Source organism: Octopus bimaculoides, chromosome 2 (assembly GCF_001194135.2).
Source record: "Octopus bimaculoides isolate UCB-OBI-ISO-001 chromosome 2, ASM119413v2, whole genome shotgun sequence".
NCBI classification, from domain to species: domain Eukaryota; kingdom Metazoa; phylum Mollusca; class Cephalopoda; order Octopoda; family Octopodidae; genus Octopus; species Octopus bimaculoides.
In genome coordinates this window covers 129,582,020-129,600,659 of record NC_068982.1, presented here as the reverse complement: position 1 = coordinate 129,600,659, position 18,640 = coordinate 129,582,020, and the positions used below count along the sequence as shown (strand labels likewise).

At 34.3% G+C, this 18,640-nt stretch overlaps 1 protein-coding gene across 2 annotated transcripts; it reads left to right on the top strand.

Moving 5' to 3' along the window:
* The first annotated feature begins 7,291 nt into the window (after positions 1 to 7,291).
* Positions 7,292 to 18,375, top strand: LOC106875936 (uncharacterized). Of its 2 annotated transcripts, XM_014924254.2 has the most exons (5): positions 7,292 to 7,470; positions 9,190 to 9,256; positions 10,368 to 10,499; positions 13,123 to 14,331; positions 17,464 to 18,375. In XM_014924254.2, the coding sequence occupies exons 2-5, from the start codon at positions 9,196 to 9,198 to the stop codon at positions 17,478 to 17,480; spliced, it is 1,419 nt and encodes a 472-aa protein (XP_014779740.1). In that variant the 5' UTR covers positions 7,292 to 7,470; positions 9,190 to 9,195; the 3' UTR covers positions 17,481 to 18,375. The 2 variants fall into 2 exon arrangements, with proteins under 2 accessions (XP_014779740.1, XP_014779741.1); XM_014924255.2 differs by lacking the exon at positions 10,368 to 10,499.
* Positions 18,376 to 18,640: the final 265 nt, after the last annotated feature.

The window sequence follows — 18,640 nt, the reverse complement described above, 5'->3', positions numbered from 1 at the left end:
AGAAGAATTGAGGTGGCTGTAGAGATAGCAAGTGATGGAGAGAATAATTGGAGTGGCTAAAAATATATATATATATGTTTCAAAATATTATATATAGTCATATATGTACAAGGTCTGATCAATAAGTATCCGGATTGTTAGTATAATAACAAAGCTAAAGCATGTAAAGTGAAGCCACTTGGTACAGATTGACCTTGAACACTGCTGTGCATATGCATTAAGTTTTAACATTCTAGCTCACTTCCACTGTTTACAGTAGTGCTTGGAAGGAAGATGTGTAGTGTTGTGTGATCGTCACATTGACCATGACAGAGAAAGCTGTCACGGCGATACCTGATCAGAGGCCTATTCAAAGTTGCAGAAAGTGTATGGAGAGGAGTGTATGAGCCACATACAAGTGTATAAGTGCTTCAGACATTTCCAAGGTGGCAGAAAAAATGTCGATATTGACGAACATTCTGGGAGACCCGCAACCAGCAGAACTGAGAAAAACATTGCAGATGTGCGTGAAGCTGTGAGAGGAAATCATCAAATCACTATCTGTGAGTTATCAGAGGATGTGCAGATTAGTTATGGTTCAGTTCAGTCCATTATCACAGAAGATTTGGGGACGAGATGCATATCTGCCAAGTTTGTGCTAAAACTGCTTTCAGCTGACCAAAAAGACACTCAGGTTTCAGTTGCACAAGATCTCCTTGATTGTGTTGAAAACGATGAAAACTTTATGTAGGCCTCTGAGCAGGTATTGCCAAACCTTTGGCAAAATTGAATGCAAATTCTCTGCTCAACTTTCTCTATCATGGTCAGTGCAATAATCACACGCTACACACCTTCCTTCCAGGCACTGCTGTAAACAGTGGAAGTGAACAAGAACATTAAAACTTAGTGCACATGCCCAACAGTGTTCAAGGTCAATCTATGCCAAGTGGCTTCACTGTGGGTGCTTCAGCTTCGTTACTACGGCAACAACAATCTGGATACTTATTGATTAGACCATGTTTGTATATGTTTGTGTTTTTCCCCAACACTACCACCACCACAAGCACCACCTGAAAACCAGTGTTGGTTTGTTTACATCCATGTATCCTTGTAGTTTGACAAAAGAGACTAATAAAATAAGTACCATACTAAAAAAATAAGTACTGGGATCAATTAGTTTGACTATCCCTTCAAGGCAGTGCTCCAGCATGGCCATAGTCCAATAACTGAAACAAGTAAAAGATAAAGATAACGAATATCAATCCAGACAATTATTAGGGTTTCATTTTAATTTCAATCTTAAATCTTTTTTGTTTTACATTTTAATTTAATAATAATTTGCTTGCTTTGTTAATCGGAAATAAATATTCAGTTACTTTCTTCATTACAGGCTAACAAAATTTCCAATAACTCACATGTTATTTACAAGCCATAAAAATGAAAAGCCAAGTAAGTAAACATAAAATACAATATCCTCTTGTTAAAAGAAATTGGGTTCATGTTATATGCATGTGCAGAAATATAACAGGCAACTGCAAAAACAGTAATAACACAATGAACAGGGTGTTAATATATCGTATATGTTCTTCCAGCATTTTTATCCTTGAATATGAATTTAAGGGTGACATATGTTTTCAATGATTAAAAAACAGCTTCATACTTGTTTAAAAAATTCTAAGCAATTTAATTTTACGTTAACTGTCTAATGCATTATCTCCATTATTCACTTGTATTAACAACAACAACAACAACAACAACAAAAACCCCTAGGTGTCACTGTTTTTATCATGTTTGTTTGTTTGATTGTCTGCTGTATGGAAATCAATCCAAATATTATTATTTTTTTTGTTTCAATGGTGACTGAACAAAATGAAAAGTATGTTTTTTTTTCATTTTTCTTTTTAAATTTTGTTTTACTCAACATGTCATATGTTGATCAATTACACACAGAAAATACAATGTCCATGCATAAGGCGTACCAATATGTACCTATCAGATGTTAAAGACTATAATAGTGGTATAAAATATATTCAAATATTGGTCACATACACAGAAAGAAATTTTCTTGTTTACATTCAATTTTTTTCCTCAATAACCTCAGGTCACTAAACATAGCTGTTGTAGCCACCACTGGGGTCAAGATTTCCAGGATATATACACTCTCATCCATCTTCAATGATTATTAGATGTAAGCATTTTTTAGTTGGCCTGTATGTTTTGTTTTAAGAAGGTTTTATTCACAAGGTAAAGACATTTTTCATAGATTCAGATGGTAAATTAGTGATGTATGTGATTGTTGTTGTAATGGTATCAGATAGCTTGGTGGTCTAGGAGTTTGGCACAACACTAAATATGAGACAGTACTAAGAGCAAAAATTAACTTAAACTAGTTAGTAGGCTTGCAGCTTGGCACATGAAGAAGTAAGTCCATCTTTTGGCAATTATAATACATTCTCTAGCGGCAGAGATAATTTTATCAGGAATTTAATTAAACAATTAAATCAGGAACTTATGTTGTATGGTATTTGATATACCTGTATGTATTTATGCTATTCAAATACATATTGGCTCTTTTGAGTTATTTCTCTGAGCTCAATTTTGTTTAAACTGTAGAGTTAGGTTTGGTTTGGTACAGAAAAAAGCTACTTGTCTGAACTTGCCTCTCACATAAGTTGCTTTAGCATACTTATCAAGGCCAAAATCCATCCCAGTGTCATTGCTAAACTTTTTAACAATTGTTAGCTGCCCAACATTCCTAGCAAACAGCCTCAGATCATACATGTAAAAAAGATGGTTTACTATACTGTTAGAAATTTTGTACTCATATCTGGCATTATTCAATTTGTTTGAGAGTGGGATCAGTGCCATGCAAAAAAAGTAATGGACAGAGGGAATCATCTTGAAAGAAGTCTTATTTGATGTTTATGCTGTTGGATTGGCTCATCCCATTACTATGGTTTAGAAAGAGACATGTGTTCCACTTGGCCATGCTATTTTGTAAGAATCTGAAAATGACAGGAGAGATCTTGTATATCTCAAGGGCCTTGAGTATCCATTTGTGTGGGACACTGTCAAACCCTTTCCTGTAGTCTATCCATACCATACTCAGGTTCTTGTTTTTGCTCCGGCAATTCTCTACAATTGTTTTATTTATGAGCAATTAGTTTTTGCACACATAAGAATTTCTTTTACAACTTTTTTGAACTTGTGGAAAGATAGAGTTCTGTTCAAGGAAAATGTACACTCTTTCAGTTATTACAAATGTGAGGATCTTGTAAGTGGTGTTGAGAAATGTTATTGTTTGGTAGTTCTTTAGGTCTTTTGTGTCTTCAGTTTTTCCTAGTAGGTAGCAAGGCAGCTATTTGCTCTGAGTTCTGAATGACATCAAGGATTTTTATTTTGGTTTGGCTCAGGTTCGGTCTTATTCCTGGTAGGATTTATGTGGGTAGTGGGTTACTACCTGTAACCTTAGGTATCCACAAGTTTTCAGCAGTCTTTGAAGTGTTTAGAACTCTCCTGATAATCCTTGCTGTCCTTAACAGACAAACTTTCTGTAGGAGCTCTACAGGACATTTTATTTCAATCTCCTACAGCCATTTGTCTATATCTTTGCTTAGTGTTCCCAATGCACCAATTATTACAGGCATAACCTTTATGCTCCAAATTCTTCCTATTTCAAATTTTAAGGGATTGTATTTTTCTAACTTTTTGTCCTCTTTCTTTACGATCCTGGAATCAAAAGGGCATGATGGGTTGATTAGTAAGCAACTTTGCTTTTCCTTATCTATAATTGTTATGTCTGGTCTATTATTTTCTAACTTCTTGTCTGTTTGAATAGGAAAGACCCACAAAATCTTACATTTCTCCAACTCCAGTACTTTTTCGACTTGGTGTTTGTACTATGTGTTTCCAGCTTCAAATCCCCATTTCTAGCACAGTTTCCAGTGCAAAAGTTTTACAACCTGGTCATGCCTCCATCTCTTATATTCTACCTGTGTCAATTATTATTATTATTATTATTATTATTATTATTATTATTATTATTATTATTACTTTTATTTTCTCTTTTTCGGCAAGTCATTTTGACATTAAACATTTACCCATTTTAGTCAACATAGGCTCAACAAGCTATGTAAAACAAAATCAGTTACATAAAAACTTGGGTGAGATAAACATGTTTATTCACATAGGTGCCTAGGAAGTCAATTTCCTTCCAATATTAATAACTCATTAGCTAATTATTTAATTAGGAAATCAAAATGCATTAAAATATAAATGGAATCCTACTTGTCATGTCAATATATTGGTTTACATTCCAGAGTAATGAATGTGTACTTACATAACAAAAATACATAAAACAGTTTGACTTATAAAAAAACATACACACACACTTGCATACACACATGTTCATTTGCACACATATATACGCACACACTGAGGCAGGTACACATGTGTGTATACACATACACACACATGAACATCTGTAGAATTTTAGTCTATTTTTCAGTATCTTTTATCTTTTACTTGTTTCAGTCATTGGACTGTGGCCAGTTCTTATTTTTTTTGTATTAGATACTCTTTTATGCTGGTATCTTATGCCAAACTACTAAGTTATTGGGATGTAAACAATTCAACACCTGTGGTCAAGCAGTGGGTGACAAATACTAACACAAACACACACACACACACACACACGTGCACAACAGGTATCCACCTCACAGTTTCTGTGTACTATAATCATTCACAAGTCAGTAATCAACCCAGGGCTATAGAAGAAGACACTTGCCTAAGGTACCATGCACTTTTCTGAATTAAATTTTGCCAGATTGATGATATTGACTTTTGTACCGCCACCTCCCACTTCACCTCAATAAAACAGATATTAATAATAATGTTGATATTAATCCATTTAGTTGGCAGTGAATTAGTAGTCATTAAAGTGTTGGATAAAATACTTCATAGTATTTGTTCTGATTCTCTGACTTCAAATCTCACTGAAGTTAGCTTCATCATCTATCGTTTCAGGGTATATAAAGATTTGCCAATCCAGTCATTGGATTTGCTGAACTATTTTAGAGGATTAAGAAAAAAACTGCCTTGTGTTATCTGTTATGGTTTTTATATTCTGACAACAATACCTGCAACAACACTGGTGCCATACTGTAATGGTCTTAAAGTAGTCACTTTCACCTGCTGCAATGGTTGTGTAGAGAAAGGAGGCTACCATGTACAAGCAACAACCATTTGTCTTCAAAAAACTTTACCCAGGCCTGTACATTCTTGTGAAGAGAAATGGTCATCCTAAATGTACAGAGATCTCCAATTCATTCCTCTCCTAAGATCTCTCTTACAAATCTCCCCTAAAAAATTAGAATCTTTCCTAAAAATTATGCACATGTGTACACAAGTGCATCCATTATTTAAGTTGTCACTAAATATCCCTGGAAATCTACTTTAAAAAGTTTAACATCAACATTTGCTGCTGAATGCTAGTGTCAGCAATTAGATTATTGTCTAAGTACAATAAGAACTCTCCCACAAGGCCCAATCCTTGTTGTGGTATGATGGCTTGTGTGCTCCAATGACACTGAGAGTTATGCCAGCAGAGTGTAAGCTCCTGGTAGAGCCTCCCATTCTGGACAGATCAAAGGATAGAGGCCAGATTTATATGGATTCTTCTTCTCAAAGATGAAATCAGTTTGTGTAAGGTGAAGACACCTAGCTAGGAAAAAGTACAGTTGCAGAAGCATCAGTGACAATCAAAACTAACAAGACCTAGGAGAGGGGAAGGCTTTCCCTTAGGGAAATATACAGGGCACCCCCTACTTTATACTGAGGGTGTAGGGGTTCAGAGCATTGGAGAAAAGTCATTGAGGGCTTATTGCTGCATAAGGAGCAAAGAGTTTAAGTAAGCAACAATAAGAACTACAATTTCAGGTAAAGTACTACATCAATCTTTTGGAGGTTTTTTTTATATCTTTTAGCCCCGAGAAAATGTAGTACTCATGGCCCTTTGCAGGGCCTCCAAAACAGGTGGAAGGGAGATATCCTCAAATCAGAAGCTTGTCCTAAATGCTTGCAATATATTGGACTCCCTTAAGAACACCCAAGGTGCCAGGTAGTGGTGTTACACCAGACAACAGTTCAAGTTTATCACTCAAGTAGACCATGGCAGGACTTGAACTCACAGCACAAAGAAATAGAACAAATACCACATGGCACCCTGATGACATTTTTACATTTGTACCATGACAGAATTTGAACTCAGAATACAAAAAGCTGAACAAATACTACAATACATCCAGTCTACACATTACTACTAATTCAACACCCAAGATTGGCTCTCTTTTATTGATCCTATATTGATGAAAAGCAAAGTTGAACTCGGTAGAATTAGAGCCCAAAACCCCAGGAATCAGAACAAGTACTGCAGGAAGGACATTTTATCTGATATGCTAATGATTTTACCAAGGAAGGCCATCCAACTGTAGAAACTCTGCCAAATCAGATTGGAGCCTAGTGTTGCCATCTGGTTTCACTAGTCCTCAGTCAAATCGTCCAACCCATGCTAGCATGAAAAGCAGACGTTAAACGATGATGATGGTGATGATGATTGTCTTTTACTTGATTCAGTTAATTTTGACTGTAGCCATGCTGGAGCACTGCCTTAAAGGGTTTAGTTAAAGAAATTGACCTCAGTACTTATTTAAAGTTCGATACTTTATCAGTCTTATTGCCAAACCACTAAGAAACCAACAGTGGTTGTCAAGTGGTAGTAGGGAACAAACACACACATGCACGTGCACACATACAACAGGCTTCCACACAGTTTCCATCAACCAAATTCACTCACAAGGCATTGGTCAACCCAAGGCTGGAGTAGAAGATACTTGTTCAAGGTGATCTGCAGTTGGACTGAACTTGAAACCTTTTGGTTGCAGACTGAACTTCATAATCACCCAGCCATGCCTGTTGAAGTAACCTAAGATAGTTTTTATTTTGCAATTTATTTTATTGGTGTATGTTCTTTTGGGAATGATTTCACTGATTTCAAATTTTTTAATTAATTCTTTGTAGGCAAATGTTAAAGAAAAAGATAATAAATAATAAAAAGAAGAGATACAAACTATAAACTCTACCTTGAAATTTTATAACTTTTTAAACTATTATTTTGAATAACATGAATATTGAACAAGTTGCTAGCATTGAAGTTTATTTTGACAACACAAACTGAGAAATTTTCAGCCAATGAAAAGCCAAGCTGGTTCTGCTTTTGATTGGTAATTTAAAACAGGATATTTAATTAGCCTATCAATAAGTAAGTTGCATGTGGCATTGTGGACTACACTTACATATATTGTTTGCCATAAGAAACAAGCAGTTGTTGAGTAGAACATAGTTGAAGTCACACATAACAATAATATAAGACCAGGCATCAGGATTTAAAATTTGATAACATTCAGAAGACCAAGCTATAAAGAACAACAGAAAGTAAGAATTGTTCATGTTGGTGTATTTCCCATTTTTGTTGCTGACATTTTATACAACTTAAATTCTAAAAAAAAATATTATTCAGCTGAATACTTTTGCTAGTTTTCTTTTTAAAGATGCTGTCATAGAATTTAATTCTATTGAATACTTACAAATTGTTAGTTTAACTTTAATTCCTATTCTGTTAACTGAGCAATATCAGACACAATATTTTCACTATTTTATTATGTTTTTTGATTGATTATTTTAAAGCAATTTCTGACATACTGTTCTATATTTAAGAGATGAGGAATTATGTACATTATTTACATTATTTACATTCGATGGATATTTGTCCTCATCTTGTTTGTTGTTAACACAACGTTTAAGAGCGGTTAAGTGTGGTTAAGAGTGCAAGCTACTAACCCCAAGATTCCGAGTTCGATTCCAAGCAGTGACCTAAACAATAATAACAACAATAACAACAATAATAATAATAACATTGAAAAATACCTTCGGAATGAGAACCCAGGTTCGAAATTTCCCCAAGACACCTGAAGAAGGCTGGAGAGTATATCAGCCGAAATGTTGTGCTAACAACAAACAAGATGAGGACAAATATCCGTTGAATGTAAATAATATAAATAATGTACAATCTCTGACATGTTCTTATGAATGCTATATATACACCATATACATCAGTTGCTCTCAAACTGGCAAGCATCAGACTCCTATCAAAAATATTTGTGAAATTCTTTTGCTACTCACTCCATTTCCTTTATCAACTCTTTCTAGTTCTAATTTTGGCACAAGGCCAGCAGTTTTAAAGGAGGGAGTGAGTTGATTACTTGACCCCATTACTCAACTGGTACTTATCTTATCAAACCCAAAAGATGAAAGGTGAAGTCAATTTTGGCACATCTTTATTAAGGAGAAGACAAAATAGAGTTTATATCCATATAATTCTTCTTTCTTTGTCATGGTGTGGACAAGATTAAAAAGTTTAAAGCTATCTTAATTTTTAATAACCTCTTCCCATGTAGTATGCTGCAAAACAGCTGAAAGAAACTAAAGGTAGTTTATATCAATATACTAATGGTATTTTGTTTAGCACTCTATTGATGGTACCACATCTCCACCATTCTTACACCATACCATACCATCACTAATACCACACTACTGTCATTACTGTACTGCCTCCATCACTATTTCAGTTCTCCGACAGTTATTAATACTATCCAAAAGCTCAATGGAATACTACTTCTCTATTTGGAGCAGTGCTGCTGCTGCTACACACACACACACACACACACACACACACACACATACATTCTAGACTGCATTAATAGAAAAAAGATCAACTGACTGATTGCTATTAAAATACTTGTCACCAACACATTCCAGCCTTGGGTTTACATATGTTCTGTGTCTTCTCTGCAACTTTTCCAGTACTGCTACTATAGTGGTTTCTGTTCTTTGGGACTAGCTGGTCTTGTGTCATCTCTACTTAGACCCCCTCTAACTTGTTTCTTCTCCTCTTCTTGTCAGCTGTACTGTGCCCCCTTACTTCTAATGTCTTGCAGTAACCACTAAATACAGTCCATCATCTGTAGGCTGTCACTCCTTCATCTCAATTATTTTCTAGAAACATCACAGGCAAAAGCCATTTAAATTGTATTTCAATGTATTTTGTTTTTCTTTAATAGATATCATCAATTGACATTTCATTTTATTTATTAGAACAGGATGGAAACTACTTTTCAAATTATTTTCATCTTATTGCTGTCAATTTGCTCTGCTGATAAAAGTAAGTAAGATTCTAAATTTATAACATTTCTATGCTAGCAGCAAAAATTTACAACTAACTTTTTCAGTCTGTTTATAAACTGATTTGAGATATAATTTTCTTTCTTTGTTACCATTTTTTCCCCTGGTATAATAACTATATCAAACTGAACTTTTTACAAGTATCAAGGCTTTTAGAGTGTGAAGAACTAAAAACAGTTTTTGTTTCAATACTGTATTGACTACTTACTCTTCCCCACTCATTCCTGTGACCTGCCCAACAACTTATTATCTCCCTCATCCTTCTCCTGTCTACTGTATCCTCATTACTATTCTACTGTTCTGCACTGACTACTCATCTCTGACTGCCCCCTTTCTTCCTCTCTTGTATTGTTGGTGTTGCCTACCTCTCTTTTTCTCACTCATTTCCCATCTCCACACTTTTTGTAAAACTCCTGAACTCCCTTGCTGGGACTTTACCACCAGATGCATTTAATGTCTTGCCCAGGACACATAACCAGATAGGATTGTACATCTGTTAAGATGGTAAACAGAGAGGGATGGAGATAAATACATATGAATTTATGTAGATAACAGGTTGGCAAATAAATAGTTAAAGAAGAAACTAGATAAATAGGTAAATAGTATCAAAATCTGGATAAATTGTTAAAGAAATATGTAAGTTTATATGCCATAAGGAAATATGAGTACTTACATTTCAAAGAAAGCCATTCTTTAGATAAAACTATGTAAAACCTATTAGCTCAGTGATATCTTGAACATTTAAATATTTCTCTTCCTGAAGAAATGGCTTTGCTCAAAATGTTAGAACTCATGCCTTCCTTGGCATTAAAACTAAACCATATTGTGAACTTTGTTAAATGATTTTTATCAACACAAATCATTATTAATGTCCCTGCACTCTGATTCTTATTTGCTTGTAAATAAAAATTTAGAAGCATAGTTTGGTAGGTAATGATATACAAAGGTAGGAAGAGAGAGACAAAAGATATGATATATAACTGGCTGGGTAGATCAATGCAGTGAGAGGAAGGTAGGTTTGTAGGTATGCAGGTATTTATATTAGTAGTTATGCAGATATATGTGTTAAGTGAGATGAATTTCCATTGCAGATTGTTACTACAAGAATGTTTCTATACTAACCCAACAAAACAAAACATTGTCATTTAATGGCTCTCCCTACAACTGTAAATGTGTTGATGACAATGACGGAAATGTCCCTTATCTTATGTGCACCAAGGACTGTAAGTACTCATCAGAGCATTTTCCATTTATAGAGTTTTCAATTGGTGAATTTTCTTTTTCAGTCAGGGCCAGCAAATGTGGTGAGAGGGAGGGAGAAAAATATCTTTGAAATGGAGGGTAAATTCCTCTAAAGGCATCCATTGTGTCAGGTGATGATATTAAATATCAAAGGGATTGTGGAAGGATTCAAACTCAGAACATAAAGAGCCAGAACAAATACCACAAGGTATCTGGACCAACATTCTAACACTTCCGCCAATCCACTACTTTTTTTATTTAATCTGAAAGAATGAAAGGCAAAGTTGATCTCAGCGGAGTTTGAACTCAGGGTTCAGAAAGTCAAAACAAATTTCACAAGGCATTTTATCCAGTACTCCAATGATTCCACCAAATCACTAGTTCGGAGTTATTTCAGTAGACTTTACTCTCCCTCAACAAATTTCTGCCAATGCAAGAAATATGGACAGTTTAGAATAGTTTCTAGTTTTATAAGCCTTTCAAGAAACAATTGTAATAAAATATTTGTATGGTTGTCAGTGATGAAATATAAGTTGAATTTAAGGGATTCTAAAACAAATTTCATGTTTCAAGTTTCTGAGTTAAGTTAAAGAAAGGTAAAATTAGGTGACTTTCAAGGGGTCTTTACTCTTATAAAGGCCCATCAAAATTTTGGCAAGTGGGAATCTTTGAGCTGGTAGTTGAATAAAGGGCTTTAACACAGTGCTTCTCAAACTACCTGATGTGGCGTACCAGCAGTTTTTTCTTTTTTTTTCCAATGTGCCAGGGACCAGTAATACTTCTTAGTAATATTAATTTATATTGGAAACAATATATAATGAATATAATATAAGTTGACAATTTTTTTAAATTTTATCTTTTTTTATCTTATGTTTCTAAACAAATAATACAATATTACATAAGTATTTTATAATTTTTCTTTCTTTTCTGAAAACTCACCGCATACTAGCAGCTGATGGCTCACAGACCAGCACTGGTCCATGGACTACCACTTTGAGTAGCACTGCTTTGACAGATTTTTGGCTTTCCATAGATTTTTAACTAAATCTAAGAATTTTAATCACCAGTTAATGCAAGTAACTGTACATAGTTGTTTCTTAAAAGTTATCAATGCACCATAGGTGAACATTTAGATATTTTTAAGCCTGAGATTGAAGGCCAGAAGTAATTCTATGACCAAGTCAGACACCCAATTTTTTCACTCCTTTCCATGTTCTAGGTTTAGCTCAATTCTTTTTCACTGAGGTGTTGTATATTTTTATTATATATCCAGACAAGTACAGCAACAAATTCTGTTCACATTACTTAAAAAATTTCCTACTCAGTCTATCTCCTGAGAACTTGTGCTTAACTTCTTCTAGCTCAAAGTTGCATATTCAATGCCTCATACTTGATTTCTTTCTTTCAGTTCTCTGCAGATGATCTTCTTTCATTATTTATTTCTTTATTGCCCACAGGGGGATAAACATAGCGGGGACAAACAAAATCAGACAAAGGGATAAGTTGATTACATTGACCCCAGTGCATAACTGGGACTTATTTAATCAACCCTGAAAGGATGAAGGGCAAAGTCGACCTCGGCGGAATTTGAACTCAGAACAAAATACTGGCAGATGAAATACCTCTTAGCATTTCACCTGGCATGCTAACATTTCTGCCAGCTCACCGCCTTAAAAATCTTCTTTCAATATTACAACCATGCAGCAACAAACTTCTTACTTCTTGCACAAGCTTCACACTCTGATATTGTGAACTTAATCTTATGACAAAATCAAAGTTTTTTTTGCTGCTTTTTTTTTCCCCCCCTTTTAACAAAATCAAAATAGAAAATTAACTTTAATGTTAAAGGATTTCATTCATTTACTTATTTGTTTGAATCATTTAATGACCATACTGGCATGGCTTAGACAGAGGAAATAGAGGCAGGATTCTTATGACCAAATGCACTTTCAATCACAATTGAAGTATTTCTTTTTTGGAAACAGAGCTAGCAGACAATTTGTTGATTGGAAATGCCAACAAACATCACCATTTGCAGTCCAAACACAAATGGTAAAAGTCATGGCTCAGTGTAGTTTTGTAAACATTCATACATGCATGTGCACACATACACATGCACTTGTATACACACACACAGGCACACATATCACAGGCTTTTTTCAGTTTCTGCCTATCAAATGCCCTTGCAAGGCATTGGTCAGTCTGAGGATATAGTAGAAGACACTTGCAAAAGGTGTGGCACAATAGGACTGAACCTGAAGCTGCATGATTGAGAAGCAAACTTCCTAACCACATGACCATGTTTGTTTCATTTATATATTTCATTACATTGAACATCTAAATGATTTCAACTATTTCATTACATTAAACTTATAGATATTGCTGGTACAGTGACAGAAATCCCTTGCCTCAGAAATATGAAATTTAATGCTTCAAAATATTTTATAAATAGAACAATAGAAACAAATGATTTCACATGAAACAAATATTATTACTGTTGCCACTTAGCTTTCTAAATTCACCAGAGTTCTTGACTATTCCAATAATTAACATTTCTTTGTGATTGCTGCTTACAGTTTTAAATTCTATAATTTTTATTTTCAGTCTCAGAAAATGCTACTTTGAATATGGTAATTATTCAAGATCAACCATCATCCAAGGCAGCTCAGAATGACTCTTCAAAGATAACATTACAAGCAAAAAATATCCAGCAATCTAATAACTCTGTGGTGCAAGCTGATGACTCAAGCAATAGCTCTGTCTCACACCCAAACAAAACTGTCAATTACAGTAAAACCTCTACTGTTTCTAACGATAAAAATGTGAGTCCTGTGACAGATACCCAACGTTTCAATTTTGAGACTGAAGACAAAGCTCCAGAAAGCAATGTTTCTACTGGAAATAATTTAGAAGTTACAAATGATACAGCTGTAAATACATCAAGGAACTCAACCGAACACATAAACGATAACACACAAGAAACTTTAAATAGTAGTGTAAAAACTGAAGATCATCAACTTGTGAATCTGTCCCCTAGGGGAAATACAACAGGAGAAAATGGCACAGCGGTAAAAAATAGTGAAGAAACAACTATGAAAAATGTTAATTCTTCAGATGGAAAAATAACAAGGGAAATAAGAACAGTGAATGATTCAAATATTGCCAATAGAGGAAATGTAGAAAAGGGTCCTAACTCTACCAGTACAGGCCAAGGGCAAAATATTTCAATGACCCGACGTACAAATGACACTGACCAAAACCTTGATAATCTTCCAGAATCATCCACAGTCAAAAACTTTGTAGCACTCGAAGCAGAAAGTTTCCAGGAAGAATTAACAGACCTCAGCAAGAGGGGTGACATGCCAAACAAGACCGCTACCAATGAAACTATAAACAATGATCAACAAACTATAAATGGTACTGCTGTGAGAAATGATAGTGCTGAAGCTGTCACACCAAACACAAAAAGTAAGATCAAAAAAGTAAATGGTTCTCAGTATGCAGTCAGGAGTGCAGCTGAAATTTCCAACTCTTCTGCTGCAGATGAAATTAGATGTAAGAACAACAAGGCAAATGCAACAGTGTCAAATAAGACTAATGCAGAGAGAGACACTGGTGCAAAGAATGAGACCAATGTTTCAACAAATACCACTGTGGCCAAACATAATGGGAGTTCTCCTGTCATGAGTAACTTGAATTTAGTGAGTCTGACACTAAGGAAAATATTGTCTCTTGAAATAACTACTCAAGCAAACCACCCAACATTGATGAAGAATAATGTTTCCAAAGCAGCTGCAGGCAATGTTTCCCTTGGTATGTATGAAAGATCTTGAAAGAAATTCATAATTTATTCTGCAGTTTTTTTTCTTTCAGTCTTTAGATTTGTTATTGCGGCATTGAACTAAAACAACATTAAAGTATATCAGTGTACATCACCAGTAAATTATTCTTTATTGTTCTGCTAAAGAAATCTGAATTAAAACTATTGTATTCTCAAAATCATAATTTCTAATTCTGAGATGGAATCGGATATTTGTATGGAAAAAGTAATAATAGCCCATTAAATTGATCCCAAGATGAAATGCAAAAATAACCCTTATAAAATCCCGCCAAAAATCTGAACTCAGAATATAATGAAATATAGCAAAACATTATAAGGTATTTTAGACAAGCACTACAGCAGAAAACAGTGGTTCGTAGAAACTGTAGAAAGTTAAACTGAATATCTTATAGCCTTTAGTTGCTTTATATTGCTAAATTCAAACCTTAACATGGTTGACTTTACTTTCTTTCTAAGATTGATATTGAGAAAAAGCAGTCAAATATTAGATCAATCAGATTGACTGCAATCTTCTTTCAAAATTTGTGGTTTTGAGCCAAAGTAATAACTTTCATTATAATGTGCTAAAGTTAAATAGATATGATAATGACAAAAATATTAAATTCACATACAAAATCATTTAATCTAACAAGCATAACAACTGTTGAATTTGCCTTTCTTCACAAGGATTAATAGATATTTACCATACAAGGTCTACTCAATTAAAATCCTACCTGACAAATTTATGACCTTCCACCAATAAAAGAAATCAATATGAACCTAGAGAGTATGACTCTCTTATAATTCCTCTCCACCCTAGTCTATTACATCCCCCATTTCCTCTTTTCCCCACCTAACAATTCACCCTATCACCTTCCTACTCTGTCCTCCCATTTTTCTCAATAACCCTTGACACTGATCCCTTCACTCTCCCTTGTTCTTTGCCATACTACTAACTACTTAATGCTTACTGTCACTCCCTCCACAGCCATCCAATTGTAACTATAAATCTGGTCCTCTCCTCTCACTTACATCCCCTACTTAGAATCATTGCATGCTCTCTCTTCTATTCTCCCTCAGTTGTAGAAACCATTTCAGGCACTTTAGCCTGAAACAATCTTCACTAGTGCTAATGTCACAAAAAAAAGCACCCAGTCCACTCTGTAAAATGGTTGGCATTATGAAGAGGTTCCAGTTATAGAAATCATGCTAAGTAAACATTGGAGCCTGACATAGTTCTCCAGTTCATCAGGTCCTGTTGAACCAGCCAACCCATGCCTGCAGAGTAGCTGACATTAAATGATTATATAGATAACTTAGCAGTTCAGCCAAAGAGGCCAATAGAATTAGTAACAAGCTTACAAAGAATAAGCCTAGGGATCGATTTGTTCAACTAAAGGCAGTGCTCCAGCATGGCCACAGTTAAATAACTGAAACAAGTAAAAGAATAAAAGAATAGATACACATACAAACCAATTTTAACTGTCAACTGTTCAAGATGCCTCAAGAAATGGTTTGGTTATGTAATTCACATTATATAATATCATTATGTAATACATTGTGAACAAATAAATAGACATGCTATCTAAATGTATGTAGCATAGTTTGAACAAAAACAACTCTATTCATAGTAGCTTTTGCAGGGAGTGGGGATGATTTTTATTTTAATAATGTTTGCAGTGAGTTACTCTGTTTATGAGTTTCAAGCTTCAAATGATTGTTTTCAAACTGAAAAATGTATGTTTTACTGGTTGCTTAAATAGCAGAAAATATATATAAAAATAAAATACAAAAGCACATGTGTAGAAGAAAGAAAGAAAGAAAGAAATAAAGAAAGAAAGAAAGAAAGAAAGAAGAAGAAGAAGAAGAAGAAGAAGAAGAAGAAGAAGAAGAAGGGGGAAATGGAATAAAACTAAAAGTAAAAATAAATATAAAAATAGTGACTGAGAATATGGGGGAAGGAGAGAGTTAAGTACATCAAGAATAAAGAAATGGAATATTTTGACCACTCCAAAATATTCCATTTCTTTATTCTTGATGTACTTAACTTTCTTTCCCCCCATGTTCTTGATTACTATTTTTATATTTATTTTTACTTTTAGCTTTATTCCATTTCCCCCTTCTTCTTCTTCTTCTTCTTCTTCTACACATATACTTTTGTATTTTTTTATATATATTTTTTGTTATCTGAATTTTTTTTCTATTTAAACAACCAGTAAAACATATATTTTTCAGTTTGAAAGCAGTTATATGAAGCTTGAAACTTGTAAACAGAGTAACTCACTGTAAACATTATTAAAATAAAAATCATCCCCGCTCCCCGCAAAAGCTACTCTCAACTCATTTTTTTCAAATATATAATACTGTGCCAAGAACTTCCTTTTTATTATTCTACTATATATATATATATGAAGTTATAAGATGTCATAGTGGTACTCAACTGTTAGTTAGTGTACAGTTCCATGTGGCTGAAACAGCAGTAAGCTAATGAAAATGACATACTCTTTCTCTCTTTTACTTGTTTCAGTCATTTGACTGCGGCCATGCTGGAGCACTGCCTTTAGTCGAGCAAATCGACTCCAGGACTTATTCTTTGGAAGCCTAGTACTTATTCTATCGGTCTCTTTTGCTGAACTGCTACTTTACGGGAATGCAAACACATCAGTACCAGTTGTCAAGCGATGTTGGGGGGACAAACATATACACACATATATACATATACATATATTCGACGGGCTTCTTTCAGTTTCCATCCACTAAATCCACTCACAAGGCTTTGGTCGGCCCGAGGCTATAGTAGAAGACACTTGCCCAAGGTGCCATGCAGTGAAACTGAACCCGGAACCATGTGGCTGGTAAGCAAGCTACTTACCACACAGCCACTCCTGCGCCTAACTTCTTTTTTGTCATTCATATCTATCTATCTATCTATTTATCTATCTACCTGTCTGTCTGTATGTCTATCTATCTACACAGACATCCAAACATACACCCATACACCCATACCTACATACATACATACATACATACATACATACGTGTGTGTGTGTGTGTGTGTGTGTGTGTGTGTGTGTGTGTGTGTGTGTAAAGGTTATAATATTCAGTTTTTATTTTTATTTTTACAGAAACCAATGCTATCTGATGCTGGCAACATACTGGTCAATACTATATATTCAAGAACTTCAGAAAAGAACAGAATGCAAAATTCAAATATGTATCAATATTATTTTCTTCTATACATACACCAAGATGCACAAACATAGTGTCAATCATTGCACCAACAGCTATAAACTGTAAAATTTGAGACCAAATCCATTTAATAATAGCAGTTAAAGTTTCAGTATCAAACAATTAACCAAGACATCTTAAACATCTATTATCTGTTTTAATACTCGCATGGCAAATGTGTACATTGACCACAAAACTAGATGTGTTTTGATACACAATATATAATACATACATGCATGCAAACATATACACATACATACACATGTTCACACACACACACACACACACACACACACACATATAGTTCCCCAATTCTTATATTTGAAACTGAATGGTAAAAGCAACTTGAATAAGTCTATAATATAGTATTGTATAAATAATATATATATTCCAAACATATATTTTACTATATACAAGTCCTCTTTTCCCTTAATATTTCTGTTTATTAAAATTTATAGCATATCTGTCTACATATCTAATAAGACATTTAGCAATATATGTAAGTGTATGTATATGTGTGCACAGTCACATGTGTCTGTGTGTGTATATTATACACACACGCACACACACACACACATGCGCGCACAGGTAATATAGAATTCAGCTCATTCTCCCTCCGATGATGGAATAGATTGCTACTATAAGGTTGACTGTTGATTGTTTGCAGAAAAATGCACCATCTGTAGATCAACATATTGAAACAGCTTTCAGAGACTATCTGCACACTTTTTCTTTCTTTCATATGATCTGTATTCGTGTAATGACTCAACCTTCATGTTTAGATATATAAATGTCATAATCTAACCTCATACCTGTTGTTTGCCTGTTTATACTTATGTCATCTCCTAATATAATAATGAACATAGTGTTTTAATATATTTGTATGTAAATGTTGGGGTTGTGTTAACCGCACGTGGAGAGATAATAGGAAAAGAAAAAATAATAATAATAAAAAGGCAGAATGCTAAACTGAAAACATATTTTAATATAGATGTGTGTAAGAAGGGTTAAAAAGGGTTTCTAACTAGCTTTCATTGCATGGCAAATTTTCAAGAAGGGGGAAAATGAAAATAC

Coding starts and splice junctions, on each gene's coding strand:
- LOC106875936 (XM_014924254.2), top strand. CDS start 9,196: ATGGAAACTACTTTTCAAATTATTTTCATCTTATTGCTGTCAATTTGC. Junction 9,257..10,367: donor AATTTGCTCTGCTGATAAAA/GTAAGTAAGATT, acceptor TTTCCATTGCAG/ATTGTTACTACAAGAATGTT. Junction 10,500..13,122: donor TCTTATGTGCACCAAGGACT/GTAAGTACTCAT, acceptor TTTTATTTTCAG/TCTCAGAAAATGCTACTTTG.